At 34.1% G+C, this 15316-nt stretch overlaps 1 protein-coding gene across 2 annotated transcripts in view; it reads right to left on the bottom strand.

The window, feature by feature from the left end:
• Nucleotides 1–5498: 5498 nt before the first annotated feature.
• CLDN16 (claudin 16) overlaps nt 5499–15316 on the bottom strand; it is a 74117-nt gene continuing 64299 nt past the window's right edge. Inside the window, exons 4-6 of one of the 2 annotated variants that reach the window (XM_038583270.1) lie at nt 11414–11578; nt 8531–8722; nt 5499–7780 (exon numbers count right to left, since the gene is read on the bottom strand). In XM_038583270.1, coding sequence (XP_038439198.1) covers nt 7647–7780; nt 8531–8722; nt 11414–11578 — 491 coding nt within the window. In that variant the 3' untranslated portion in view covers nt 5499–7646. The remainder of the gene's footprint in view (nt 7781–8530; nt 8723–11413; nt 11579–15316) is intronic. The other variant, XM_038583271.1, reaches the window with a different exon arrangement.

Here is a 15316-nt window from a genome sequence, read left to right as displayed (position 1 = left end):
TTGTTTTTTCTTGAAGAATATTGAGAGACACAAAATAAGAAAGTCTAAGGATATATTTTATTTTATTTATTTATTTTTTAAGGAAGTCTAAGGATATATTTTAAATAATCAGTGAACAATTGTATACTTATCTGATGTCGTGGGGAATATTTGTTCACATGTAAATTGACCAAAAAAAAAAAAAAAAAAAAGAGCAATGCTATGAGAATATTGGATGAAGGGATGAGATACCAATCTCTTAAAGATCCCAAAGCATTACTGGGGAATGTTCTGCTAAGCTGCTAAGTGTAAGAGACAGCTACCCATGGGACACACTCAAGTGATAAGAAATGGTCACTAAAAAGGGTGAAGTTGAACCATAGGGCTTCTGCTTTGCTGCTTGACGTATACAGGTTCTTTTCAGTTCAGAACTAAACTGTGTAAGGCTTTAGAAGAGAGTTTGTTTACTTTAAAAATACATTTTCTTTTACACTGATTTTATTAGCGTAAGTAAAGGATTCCATGGAGGAAGGATCAAGAATTGACATATGCTCAGAACAGCCATTAATGGAACATTAATTCCATGTGATTAAGCCTCCATTATGTTCCTAGCTTCTGATTTTTATTCTCCGATAACGCATTTTTTTTCTTAGTTTCCCCTCATCTTTGTTTCTGACAAGGTTTGCTGACTGCTTCCGTTTCTGCTAGATTAACCACATTAGCTTGTTTCCTTGTTATTTACTAATCTCAAAGCTTTTCCTTCTCTAATAAAATAAAGTTACCTCCGATTTCCTCTTCTAACCAATACTTTCCATCCAATAGCTTTAGAAAAGAAAGGCATGGTATAGTGTTTGTAGTAATTTAGTAAGAGAGAAACTACGTTTTGCAAATAAAACATATCTCAACTCCTTCCCCTTAGCTCTCTGGGTTATGTAGGCTTAGTTTTGCATATAATAATGTAATTTTAAAAACAGTAGAGCAATTTGAGGTTTCAACAACCCTCAGTTTTTCTTCCACATCCAGCAAACTCCGGAAGATAATTCTAGAACCAGGTTTATTTGGCTTCATGTCCCTTTATACATATGAAGTAAAGCCTGTATCACAAAAGCATTCTTCTTTCAAACTTCCAATTTCCTTTTTGACTCTGGTTTTTCTTTTTCCTCCTGCTAAATATTAGCAACAAAAATTTAAGCTGTCAGTTTTGTGGAAGCAGTCAAGTTTTTGCAAAGGAAAACTTAAGGTACTAACATTTTTCAAAAATCTCCTAAACCTTGGGATCCCTGGGTGGCTCACCGGTTTGCTGCCTGCCTTTGGCCCAGGGCATGATCCTGGAGTCCTGGGATTGAGTCCCACATCGGGCTCCCTGCATGGAGCCTGCTTCTCCCTCTGCCTGTGTCTCTGCCTCTCTCCCATGAATAAATTTTAAAAATCTTTAAAAAAAAGTTTCCTAAACCTTGATACAAGTGGAGATTACAGAAATTAAAATCACAGTATTTTATTTGAGTTATATCAACAGCAAAGTGTGAACAATTTTGGGTTTGGAATTGGACCCAATCAAAAAATATTTTTTAGACAGTCACAACAAAAAATATCTTGAAGAATTTGATGCTAAGGAGTTGTTAATTGTTGATGTTGTTGACTAATGATAATAGTATTGTGGTTATGTTGTTTAAAAAGTCTTTATCTGTTATGCGTATATAATGAATTATTTATGAGTGGAATAATATGATCGCTGAGATTTGCTTTAAATAGCCAAAATAATAAATATTATTTTCTTATTTTTTGGCTCTGGAAATATCCTATATGTTGAAAAACCGCAGGCCCAATACGGTGGTTGACAGAGGTTCCTAAACTGGGGCTTACACAAAGGTTTCCAAACTAGGGGCTTAATGCCCAATCTAATTACAGTTTCAACCTCCTCTGAAATGCATCCTCAGTGGGTCAGTCATGAGCTATTTTTTTCCATCACATCTGGGTCCTCTCCAGCCCCCAAAGAAAGATGAGGTAATTAGCATGATGACACCATGCAAACAGCCTCCGCAAGACCCATCCTTTCCTTTTGCTAATAACTTCCTTGTCCCACCCCTTCCATTTATGAAACGCTTCCATTTTGTACAACTCCTCAAAGTGCCTCTCTACTTGCTGGATCTGGTGCTTCCTGATCCGTGAATTGTTCAATAAGTCAATTAGATCTTCAAATTTCCTTGGTTGAATTTTGTTATATAACAGAGCATATGTCCATTCTTCATTTGCTAACTCTAATCCTAGCTTGTGGCTTTACTTTGCATGAGCAAGTATGTTTAATAAGTTGTTTTATCTTTTGCTTAGAGTATATTCTATTCTAAGAATACTACATTGATTAAACCATTGTATACCAAAATTCATTCCCTAAATTTGGACCTTCTCATTTTTTGATTACCTGAAAAGTGTTTGTACTTATATTTTTATTTAATGTATTTTAAACCAACTCAGTTTCAAACTTAAATGTATTTTTAATGGAAACTTCAAATTGTGTTGTAAGTGGAAGATGTGCTTTTTGAAATCCATATAAAAATAGATGGCTATAAAATAAAACTATTTAATGTACCACCGAAATTTTTCAAATACCCTTGTTAGTAAGTTTAATATACTTTGATAAGCTCACCAATATATGCTTTGAAATATGGTATACACCATTACATGGGACTAAAAACCAAAAAGCTTATAATTTCCATTTACAGAAATATTCAAACAATAATAGGTGATTATTTAAAAAGTTGATCAACTGTGATCAATTTTGTTAAATAAATGCAAACCAAGGAACCAATATGATCTCATTTTTTACGCATAATATCGGTAGCAATATTAAAGATTACTAACATCTTGCATTGGCAACACTGTAGGGAAACAAGCGTTTTTATATACTGCTGGTGAAAGTGTAAATCTGTATATTTTTGGAGACCAATTTGGCTATAGGAAACAAAAATGTAAATATACTCACATAAATTCAGCATTTCTACTTTTAGACATAGAATGTAATGCTATAGTTACAATCCTGTAGGAAGGCAAAGGTATTTTTAAAAGAGTATTCATTTCCACGTTGCTAACAATAGCAAAAATGAAGATGTTGAAAGGAATAAATTAGATAATAATGGTTCATATGTACAATGAACTATGCAGCTACTGAAATTAATGAGGCGATATGGAAAATGCCAATAAATATATTTAACTATTGATTTTATTTTTAAAGGGAAAATATTGAGTAACAGTATGGTGTATACATTTTCAAAGGATCTATACACACCATAAATTGTAATTTTTTTGTTTGCTTGTTTGAAAGGATATAATAAATAATGAGAAGTGCACCTCTTAGAAGAGAGGTTGTAAGGGAGTTCCATGGAGGTGGGTAAGAGGGACATTAATATTTATATTTCTGTACCATTATATTTTGGAAAAATCTTATGTATATATAATTTTCTCTATGTCAACTCTCTTCTAGGTGTTGGAATAATTGTGTTTTTTATTTGTTTTCTTCCTTATCCTTTTTTATTTTAAACAAATAAAATTATTTCAATAAAAACATTAAGTGACAAATGACTAGGTTTCTTTTTAATGGAAACAGGGTAACCAATATCAAATTGTGCAATATATTGCTTTCAATTAATTGCTGCATATCAGGGGCTAATGTTATTTACTTGAGAACAATTACTTCTGAGCTCAAAAGCTGCAAAACTTGCTCCAAGAGTTATTTTTCTACCTAATTCTCATTTTATCTCCTTAAAATAAGATTGGAACTATTCTTTCCAGTATGAGAATGTTGAAACAAAGAAACAAAACCAAAAAAGTAAACAACTGACTTGAAAGAAGATTAAAGTGTAAAGGAAAAGATATGATGGGACGATTAACTGGGAATCAGAATTACACCTGTGATGGTGAAAACTGTCTTAATAAGACTTTACTGCATAGATGATTCCTCAAAGAAGCTGACTGTATTAAGGAAAACAGGCCAAATAAAACTAGCACCTTCTACATATAGGTTGTATATCTAATGATGGCACTGAGAGTTTTTAGCAAATATCTTCCCTTCGATTTTCCTATCTTAGAAAGAGGGGGAAATGTTATCTTTTTGTATTTTTCATTTTAAAATAATTTGTGAATATCAAAACCTCCTCCTCCCAGTTATGCTCTAAGAGCATGGAACTGTTTGTCTTTTTTAGCACATCAGTGGCCTTTTTTTGATCCTCTGTGCACATTGTTCTTTGTATAGAATTCTTTTTCCTCACTTGTTTTTGTCGAAAATCTTCCTCTTCTGCAGATTGGTTATGGTAACTACACAGACTAAAGTAAGGAGAGGTAGGCTTATTTTACAAATTTCTACTGCAGTTGTAAATAAAATATAATTAGAAAATCATCCTTCTAGAAACCCTAACCAATTATTGATTCAGATAAGGATTCTCAATTGTTAAAGGTGTTATTTTAAAATTATTATTATGGTTGATGGAGAATGGAATATTCCTACAGTTTCTAAAATCACTTGTTTTTGTCACTAAATGACAAATATATATAACTGAAGAATGGATGGATTAGATTGCCATCACCCTAATCCAGTGAACAATTTTAGCATAATTGAGGCTGAATCAACGAGATATTAAGTCTCCATATATGCTATCACATCACTATAGTGTGTTCTAAAAACTTTTTAATTTGAGCCCATCAAGTCTCTAAATTTCAATTTCAATTTGCTGGAAATACAAGGCATAGAGAAACAAGCTAAATAACATTACCAAACTAAATCCAAAAGGTAGAATATTATTAAAGAAAACTTGTACCCTTGTTTTATTTTTTTTTTTCATGGTCAGTGAATTAAAGAGATTTAAGAGGCATAACAACTAGAGAAATGCAGATTCTGGTTTGGACCAGCCAGCTGTCTAGTGCATTTTGAAATACTTAGGGAAATTTCAACATGGGTAATTAGATATAAATGAAAATTTTTTGCTACAAAAAGGCAGAGATATTACTGGGAAAAAAGTAGCTTACAAAGCAACATACGTGAAATTATCTCTTAAAAAGAAATATATGCATATGTGTGTCTTTGCATATATGTGTATAAATATAGATTATCTAGAAGGATATGCAGATATTTTATTTATTTATTTTTTTTTTATGATAGTCACAGAGAGAGAGACAGAGGCAGAGACATAGGCAGAGGGAGAAGCAGGCTCCATGCACCAGGAGCCCGAAGTGGGATTCGATCCCGGGTCTCCAGGATTACGCCCTGGGCCAAAGGCAGGCGCCAAACCGCTGCACCACCCAGGGATCCCAGATATGCAGATATTGAATGAGGTTTTAGGAATATTGATGCTCTTGATAGAGAGAACATCATGCCTTACTGTAAAATATGGAAGATAACTTTTTAATTATTTTTGTTCTTCACCTTTCTACAATGCACATATAAAACATCTATAGCAACAAAAGTCTAATTTCAATTAAAAACATCATGATATTGGAAAGTAAGAGTTAATGAAGAGAAACAAAGAAAATTGTAGTTTTTTACGTTTTATTTTTTCTTGTTGCAAGTAACAGGATATGATCAAATTTTGGCATCCAGAATTTAGTGAGCTATTTCAATATTTCAACCTAGTAATCTTGTGTGTATACCTTGGGCGTACCTTAATTCTTCTTTCTGGGCATGTTGAGTTGCCATCATGCCAATTATTACTTCTTCACTAATATTCCTTTTGTTGTCACTAGTTGCTATACAAAATGTATTTTTTGTTATGCTTTATTTTGGGAGGCTTCATTAAATAATAGTGAATGAGGAATAAACATTCCCAAAGAAATTTTTTAAAAAACTTAACATATCTCCCAGGATATACGGAACATTTTTATTGAGAAAAATTTCAAAACATTCACGATGTCAGTTATCACCAGAATCCTCTGAAATATTTCCTCATACAAAAGAAGTCTTAAAGGAAGGAAAATTTATATCTCTAAAATCTAGTGAGTTATTTCATTAATTTTACCCTGCTTTTCCCAATAATTTCAAGAGACTAATTAGAATATATAAAATATGACAGACAACATATCATAAAAGTGGAAATAAAAATGTTAAAAACCAAGGTTGTGAAAAAAGAACAATACAAAAGAGGTTTTAAGCTACATAAAATAATACCAGTATAACAAGTAAACATGATCTACAAATAATTTTTTAAATATCAATTACATGGTTAGTAATATCCATGAAATAAAAGTGAATCAGTTACTTTTAATTCTAAGATCCGATTAGAATTTCTCCTGAGAATACTGGTAGACAAATACCATGTGAAGTCATGAACACCATTCTCAACAAAATAAATACACATATTAGGCTTTCCTCATCTCATTTTCACATGATTTTAACTCTAATTTTAAAACACTTCTTTTGGGGGTCTTTGGAAAGTCACAACTAAATCTCTATTTTCCAAAGAACTAATTTCTAGTTCAGTGGATAGTCTGTTAAGGTACTGCAGGAGTATTTATGCTATTCATGTGATTTACAAGAAATCAGAAAACCCGAGATTAAATTATGTAACTTTTAAAAAACCCTATCATTTAAAAATTTAAGATGATTACATTATGAATATGACTAAAATCTCCATTAGCAATCATTCACTGATTTTTTAAGTGTATAATTAAACATATAGTTCTATTTTTTTCTAAAAAGTACACATTTTATGAGAAAAATTGATCCTATTTTCAGTAAAGAGTTGTGAGCCTTTATTTCTTCCAATCAAAAACTATTTGTCAAACGTTAACATCTGTCAGATATTTTGCTGGGTGCTGAGGATCCAGTGGTGTGAGGACACCTGAATCAATGAATTCTAATATGGTGCATTCTTGAAACATTTTTGAATGTCCAATCAATAAATGAATTGAATGAACTTCCTAGTTTAGCTATTGCTGCAGAAGTCTAACAACTTGGCAATATATAGGCAAGTTTACAGCAATGATAAAATAATACACAGATCTCTTATGTCGTTAATGAGAAAGAAAGCCACCACTGCTCTGGTATTAATTTAGCAGTGACTTTTGACATTCTAAGTGTGGAGGGGAAGAAACTTCTTATCGTTAGGTTCCACCAGTGGCTGGTATATGAAACTGTTACTTTATTTTTTTCTATTTTAATAGAGTCAGAGTAATGGTAGGGTTTGATATACCAGTTTAAATTTGGAAGAATCATCTTTTTCCAAGTTAGCAAATAACTCACTCGAATGAGAACACAAAGAATGAATCAAAAAGCCAGCGAAGGAGCTAAGAGACTGTCAATTCCTTTAAAGATTAGAATCTCCGGCCTCTTTCAAAGGTTGCTTTCTAGTCTTAAAGTGTCATTTTACTTGAATATCACCATGTCACAATCTCTAAGAGCAGTATAGAAATCACAAACAAACATTGGTATATCCTAGCAACCTTATCTGAAAATACAGGGAAAGTGTGTGTGGGCATGTGCAACAGGAGGGTAGAAAGGAGGGGGGCATATAAGAATAACAGAAAAGTAGCAGTGATACCAGAATCAAACTTCTTGATTAAGCTGAGCAATTAATTTAGGTGAACAAACATGAGGTCTAAATAAATGTTCCTGGATTAACCCGAGCATATTGAGCATTGATTGATGATTTCAGTAACATATATGCAGAGTGACTAGTGGCACTTTACACCCTCGTGTCCACAGCATACATTTTGGCGGTCTCTGTTCGAGGGGCTGCATATGACTTGGCCATGGAAGCAGCTGCTGTTGAATAGGCTTTCCTCATGGAATATGGATAATTCCTCTCAAGTCCAACATCTGTTGGAAAGAGATAAATGTAGTGATATAAAAATAATTAAGACTCAGCAAACTTTGGGGAGAAAATGTCATTTTACACATTCTTCTCATAAAGAGGCAAGAATATAAATATTCTAAGAAGGAATCTTCTAAGAAGAACCCTAGAAGAAAATCTGAGATTTTCAACTCGAAAGTTATTTTTAGATTGAAAACTTAGGTAATTTCCTATTCTTTCTCTCTTTATTTCTTTGTATCTCTTTTCCTTCATCCCTTTGTTCCTTTTTTCCTTTCTTTCCTTCTTTTCTTCTTTTCTTTCTAATGAAGAGATGGATTCTCTTGCTTTTTAAGTTATATTTTTAAAAACCCAATAATTACACATTACATTTTTGACAACAAATATTTGACTTGGATTTCAGTCTATATATTTAACTCTAGGTACAAATTTAGTAGATTGAATGAAGATATATATATATAAATCATATATATATATATGAAATCATGAACACATTGAAATCATCATATATTTAGAATGGATAGAGCTATAACTGTGGGTTTGTTTGTTTTTTTCTCCCAATATAACACTAACAAGGTAATAAGGCTTAAATATTGCAAATCAGTTGTTCTTGAACAACAGAAATTTTTAATGTGTCATTTATTTAATAGGTAGGGATCAAGTATTGCAACATTATTTTGTGCTAGTAAGATGTTTCCACAAGGCTGGGCAGATTGTTACAGGAGGCAAGGAAGTATGCTATTTTATTTTGTTCTTACCTTTGAAGAGGTATAAGCAGCATGTCAGGACAGCACCAGCCAAAAAGCAACCCAGAGACCCAGCCATTCCAAGCCAACAAGACCAACCAAATTTATATTGGATGCCAAGAAATATATTGTGCAAAACCAAAGAAGAACGTTCCACATAAACATCAACCGCATACCACACTGAACCAATGATTCCCGGGGCACCTGAAAGAAAGGAAAGTTGCTAAAAATAATGCAGGCCTTTTCAAATTTAAATTCAAAGAGATATAGCTGCTACCCAAAATGCATGGCATAATTTAGAGGGATAATAGTGATGCGATGGATTCAAGGACAACTCAATTTTTTTTTTTTTGACAACTCAGATTTTGTATACCTCTTCTATGTCTTCCTTTTGCTTCCTATTGTGTATTTATTCCAAACTATGTATCAGTTTATATACAGAGTAAACAATGCAGTGTTTCTCTGTTTGTTTGAACATAAAATGATCACTGTGGTTTTCTTTAATTTTCCTCTTTCCAAATTTTAAGTGCTGTATAAAACAAAATATGAAAAACAAAAGAAAAAAGGAAAGAACACTAAATCGAAGACACATAATACACAGCATATGTTCATTCTCTACTGATTTTCTAATTAAAAACACATATCTTTAAGAATATTCTATTGATGCTTTGCCCCCCCCCCCCCCCACCTAGACCCACAGTTAAAGCTGTATTAGCTACATAATCAGCTCCCATAAGGAAACTATGTTTTTGAAGTCAATAGCTTTAGTGTGTTTGGGTCAAAAAACAAATAAATGGAGTAAAAACTGTCTTTATTTTAAAATAAATTCTTGGGACTCCTGGGTGGCTCAGCAGTAGAGCCTTTGGCCCAGGGCATGATCTTAGGCCCTGCAGGGAGCCAGTTTCTCCCTCTGCCTGTATCTCTGCCTCTCTCTGTGTCTCTCATGAATAAATAAATAAAATCTTTAAAAAATAAAAATAAAAAAATAAATTCTTATCTACCACCCTCATACCATGTAAGAGTAAATTAAGAAATTTAGTCCATCTGTCAATTTGACTGGCTTGAAATGATACCAATAGAGTCCTTTCACATTTAAACATATAAACTGCACGTCATTGCTTAGAGGCAAGGAAAAAAGGTGAGGAACTCTGGGACAAATTATGTGAAAATGGTGTTCAGCATTTCATTGCATTCTTTTCCCAATTGTTTAATGCAAGAAGTTTAAGAAGGGCCAGATCGTGAACCTATAACCTTCAGGTAACAGGGTATAAATTGCTACATATTTTTTATAATATTGTAATCTATAAGTTTAAGATGGCTTTAGTATTTTATACATAAAATTATTATTTTATATAATTATATAAGGCATACTAATTTCAAATGATGGTTCCAAGCCTTTGGCCATCTCTGGAAATTTACTTTTGTCATTTCTTAATCCATTCCTGCAGGGATTTTTTTTCCCAGCAACTCATTGTTTCTTGGTTTTTGTTTTTAATTTAGTTTATTTTGTTGTTGTTGTTTTTTATCAAAAATGGTGAATCTGGTGATATTCCAAAGTATTCTGGAGCAAAAATGTATAGCATTACATGGTGTTTAAATTTGTTCAATAAGACACAGTAATACATACAAAATGTTATCACTAGGCTGGACATGGGAATAAACGTCTTAAAAAGGAAAACTTACTAAGTTCTTGTGACTTTTTAATACAGCCTAAGGATCATCAGGCCTTGACTCTGTGTGTGTGTAAAACTTCAGGAAGTCCCCTAGTTTTGAGTGCGTGATGGGTTAGGCTCTCTGCTATGGGCTTACTCTACCCACACTGGATCTTCATGACAGCATTTGAGTAGATTTTATTACTAGGGCTTCACCTTATTTTGCAGATCAAGAAAAGGAGACCAGTTAAGTAACTTGGCCTAAGCTCACATATCACACATTTATCTCCAAGTGTTTGTTTTTATTTTTTTAAGTAAATTCTAACACCAAGGTAGGGCTCCAACTCACCACTCCAAGGTCAAGATCACATGCTCTACCGACTGCGTCAGCCAGGTACCCCTACAAGCACTTTTGATCTAAAACCTTTATCTCTTCATCTTGTACTGCCTGATGAAGTTCCCAGTTACATTTGCTTTGCTAATTTTTGGTTGCTACCATCAAGAAAAAAAAAAGTTGTTTTTTTTTCTCTGAGGGGGTATGCTCATTGGTTTTTTATCTTCCTGCACTTTGAGTGCTTCAACAGTGTATTTTTTTCCCAACTTGCATTAAGATCCTAAGAAGACATCATGTTGTGACAGAGGAAGACTAAAGTGAGTTTAATGACAGACCTGCATGAAATATCACTTTTGCTCTTTCATCAATAAACACCATGTAAAGTGCTTTTTGACTGTTTATTAGTCATGCTTGATTTATTAGCCTTCAGGACTCCATTTATCCATCTAGTTCTTAAGTAGGGAGATAATCTGCTTATTGTTACATTTATGATCAAATAAATGGCTTGGCACATGAGAAAAGTCTCACATAGGACTTGGCACTATTTAGTTCATTGTTAAAAAGAAGTGGTGGGAGTGGGTACAAGTAAGGAAGTGGTGGTTTGGGACTTACTTTGGGACTTCGTGAATAATAAAAAAATAAATTATTTGAAAATTTTAAAGCATTACATAATTTTTTAAAAAGTAGTTTGAGGACTTAATAAACTTTGATCTGGGATATTATCAAAAATCAATTATCTGATTCCACAGCTGAAGAAAGTAAGGTTGGTGGATGTGCTCTTTGGTCCTTCAAACTAGAAAAACAAGTCACATATGTTCCTAAAATGAACTTTTTGACAACAAACACCCTTCTCTTCATCTCAAGATCACGGATGAGCATCCCTACCCCCATCACTAGTGCAGAGAGTACCTGCTATTAGTAACATGGTTCCAGCAACAAAGCAGATGCGGACTTTGATGTATGGCTCATCAGGGAGGAATTTCACACAGTCGAGACCAAGAAGCAGGGTGATGAATCCAAATCCAGCTAGAATATCTGCAGTAATCATCAATGCCCGAGTTACCACCAGCTTCACTGGAAGATCAGGGCATGTGGTTACATCATGGTCAGAGGAAGGAAACATGTTAAGGTACAGAGGTACACCCCAAAACAGATACTCACATATATTAATATATGCCCACTGAAAGAATTAGACTTCAAATTTGTGTGAATGTGGAATGTTTTCATAAAATGCAAAAATATCATGAGATGATTATTGATATGATTATTTGTTTAAGCACGAATTATTACTTAGTCTTGATGCCCCCCCCCCCCCCAGGAAAATGCCTGGCATATAGTGAGGACTAAGTAACTGTTTCCTTGTCTGTTTTCTGTTTGGGAATAAATCTTGTTCACAAGTATTATAGGTGAATATTGAATTGAAAGTGGAGTATCTATTCTGCAGAACTTACCCCAATAAACATTTAAGAACTTAACAATCACTACATTTGTTTGAAGTTCTATTGAAAAAATATATTTATTATAACTGGTTAAAATTTGGTATCGAGGAGTAGGATAAAATATTTCAAGATGTCACTTGCCAATTCAGGCTGGTGGGAGCCATTAGCAGGTTTTTAGAAGGAGAAGGAACTTCTGTTATATAGTAGAAAACTATGTGCAGAAACCAGATCATATTCTCTTTCATTGCTTAGGTGATGAGTCTTGGCCAACATTCCATATTAACCCTTTAACCTTGCACTGTCAACTGAGCAAAACTGAAAACTATAGCCATATGGGAATATATGGTAGAAGGTCCAAGGAAGAAGATATCAGGTAAACAAAATGAAATAGTAACAATCACTCTCTGCAGTGGAAGCATTCTCAACTATGAAACCTCTTGAGCTATGAATTCCAGTTATGTTAAATTAAAAATAGGAAAATTTTGTTTCAAATAGAGGGTTAATTATCTGATGTCAATGCTACTTTTATTTTAGCCACCTAATGATACAGTATTTTCTTTGTTTTATTTTCATAGTGATTGGGGTCTCCTTGTATTTTAAATAATTTTTCCTCAATGGTGAGATACATTTAGGGCTTATTTAGTAATAGTTTGCTTGTAAAATGTGGCCAATTTATTTAAATAAAAAAGCACTACTATAATCCATTTAAGAGAGTAAATCAATGCATAAAATCAGCTTCTGATTTTTTTTTTTTTTAAGTAGGCTTCATGCCCAGTGTAGAGCCCAACATGGGGCTTGAACTCACAACCCTAGATCAAGACCTGAGTTGAGATCAAGAGTTGATCACTTACCTGACTGAGCCACCCAGCACCCCACATTCTACCTAATCAATAGGTGATTATTTAAGATCTTAAAATGTGGCATTATTTCAAAATACTTAGACCTAACTTTCTAATTTAGGCCAAATCTGACGTCCATTTTTCTCAAAATTCAGGAAGGAGAAAAATGTGTAACTAAGTGGTATCAGTTTTCACATTTCAACAATCTTCTTGAAACTCAAGTAACATATTCAAGCGGGTCTCCAACTCAGCAGCCCAAGCCAAGAAGTCTCTCAATTTGGAATGCCTTCCTTAAATATTTTTAAGTCCCCTTTTGGAACCTGTGTCAAACAAGGCCAGAATTTCCACCTGAATGGGATGCCTTAATATCATGGCCCTGGTTTTCCCCTCTCCAACCCTCGCTACCACATGGAGTGTGATTTTTTTTTTTTTTAAGATTTATTTATTTATTTGTTTGAGAGAGAGAGAGAATGAGGGAAGGCAGAAGAAGAGGGATAGAGAAACTTGAACAGACTCCTCGCTGGGCTCAGAGCTTAATGTGAGGCTCAGTCCCACCACCCTGAGATCAAGACCTGAGCTTATGCCAAGGATCCAACCTTTAACTGACTGAGCCATCCAGGGACCCCCAGAGTATGATTTCTGATGCTCTGTAGGACCCCTGGAGTCAAGCCTATGGCGTCATCCAATCAGTCCCATGTCCAGCCCAGATCCAAGATGGCAGCTCTGCAGGGAGATGGCTAATGCTAACCAGTCAGGAATTTCTTTCTGGGAATTTCTTACTGGGAATTATCTGAGATCTGGCTTCTAGAGTAATGTTAAATATTCTGATTTGGGGAGGGGTTATTCAACAAGAGTCCTAAAAAAAATTGTCTGAGTCTGTATACCCTAGGTCTACAGGACCATGGAAAAGGTTATCTAATTGTGATTCTATAAAAGATATCAAAGACTAAAAATAAAATGTCATAAGTAATATGCTAACTTGGTATAATTATGTCATTTTCTAAGAATGCATTTTCATCTCTGTTGTCCCTAAACATAGGATAGAATTTTTAAAATAAAAGTAATGAATCTTTAGGATAGTGTTTGAAATTAATAGGTAAGAATAGATTTTAAAATGTGAGACCATATAGGCAAATGATTTAAAAAGAAATATTAAAATATAAACAGTAATTTTCTCTGTGCAGTAAGCTTCTGGGTGATTTTCTGTTATTCTTGCATAAATGTACATAACAGTATTTAGAAGTTTGAAGTATTTTATCTTTTTTTTCCTCCACTCTCATCATCATACTACATTTCTGGAATAGTCTAGTGTCCACATAAATTTACATTCCTACTGACCAAATCATGCTTCTTTGTAGGTAGAATTAGGTTAGCATAAGGAGGGAAAAAGAGAACGAATTAAGAGGCCTTAAAAAAATGAATTATGGGCCTTAGGAATTAAGTTAAAAAAACACTCAAATCCTGAATAGCGGATGTTTTAGACCACTGCTCCTTTTAAGTGCTTATCCCTGGACTGAAATAGCTGTCCAGGGGAAAAGTCACATTCCGAGGGTTTGCTTTTCATCTATCTTGAGAAAAGAAGTTGCTGTTCCCTACTGCACCCCATCATCAGCTTTGAAAGAGACCAAAACCAATTAGCTTTAACAACAGAACTGGTATTTCTTGGCATGATTGGATGTTCTAAATAAATAAATAAATGCTATGGAGAAAAACTGAGAGAATCAATAATAACTTTTTTTTAATCTATGAAATCTCTTTATTCATGGAAACGTGGGCCTTGCTAACACCTCTAAAATTTAAGCCTAAAGGTCAGGAAGATGAAGGAGCTGGCTTTACCATCCCTGCAAACCATGTGTCATCACCTACACAGATTTTCTTCATTCCCTAATCCCTGTCCGTGTGTCTGTCTTTGCCTACCTATCTCCATGTGTTTTTCTGTCTGCCTCTGCCCGTCTACTTCCACCTTCTCTCTTTCTCAGCAAACCTCCAGTTGAATTACTGTAAATCTATTTGACTTACGTCACAGCTAAAAGACATCTCTGAAATACTTTTCGTCTAATCTGTCGATTCTAATCCTTGAATCACAGCACCCTGAAGAATTCATTTCAATTTAAAAAATGTTTAAGTCTACGGTGTGTAAGATGCTTTTCCAGGCTCTTTGGGGGAGCAGAGATGAATAAATTATATTTTTACCCTGAAGGAATGTATAAATACATGGAACATGATAAAATGAGCTCAAAATGTTTCAATTCACATTTCCAAAATAAATTTCTAATGGAAACATATTTAAAATTAGACACAACTTGACAATAGTAATGTAGAAAAAGCACACACAGGGGTGCCTGGGTGGCTCAGTCAGTTGTCTGCCTTCAGCTCAGGTCATGATCCTGGGGTCCTGAGGTCGAGCCCACCTGGGGCTCCCAGCTCAGTGGGGAGTCGGCTTCTCCCTCTCCCCTCTGCTCATGCTATCTCTTGCTATCTCTCTCTCTCTCAAATAAGTAAAATCCTTAAAACAAAACAAAACAAAAACACAC

The sequence above is a fragment of the Canis lupus genome, chromosome 34 (assembly GCF_011100685.1).
Source record: "Canis lupus familiaris isolate Mischka breed German Shepherd chromosome 34, alternate assembly UU_Cfam_GSD_1.0, whole genome shotgun sequence".
Lineage (NCBI taxonomy): Eukaryota > Metazoa > Chordata > Mammalia > Carnivora > Canidae > Canis > Canis lupus.
This window is presented reverse-complemented; position numbering and strand designations above follow the sequence as displayed.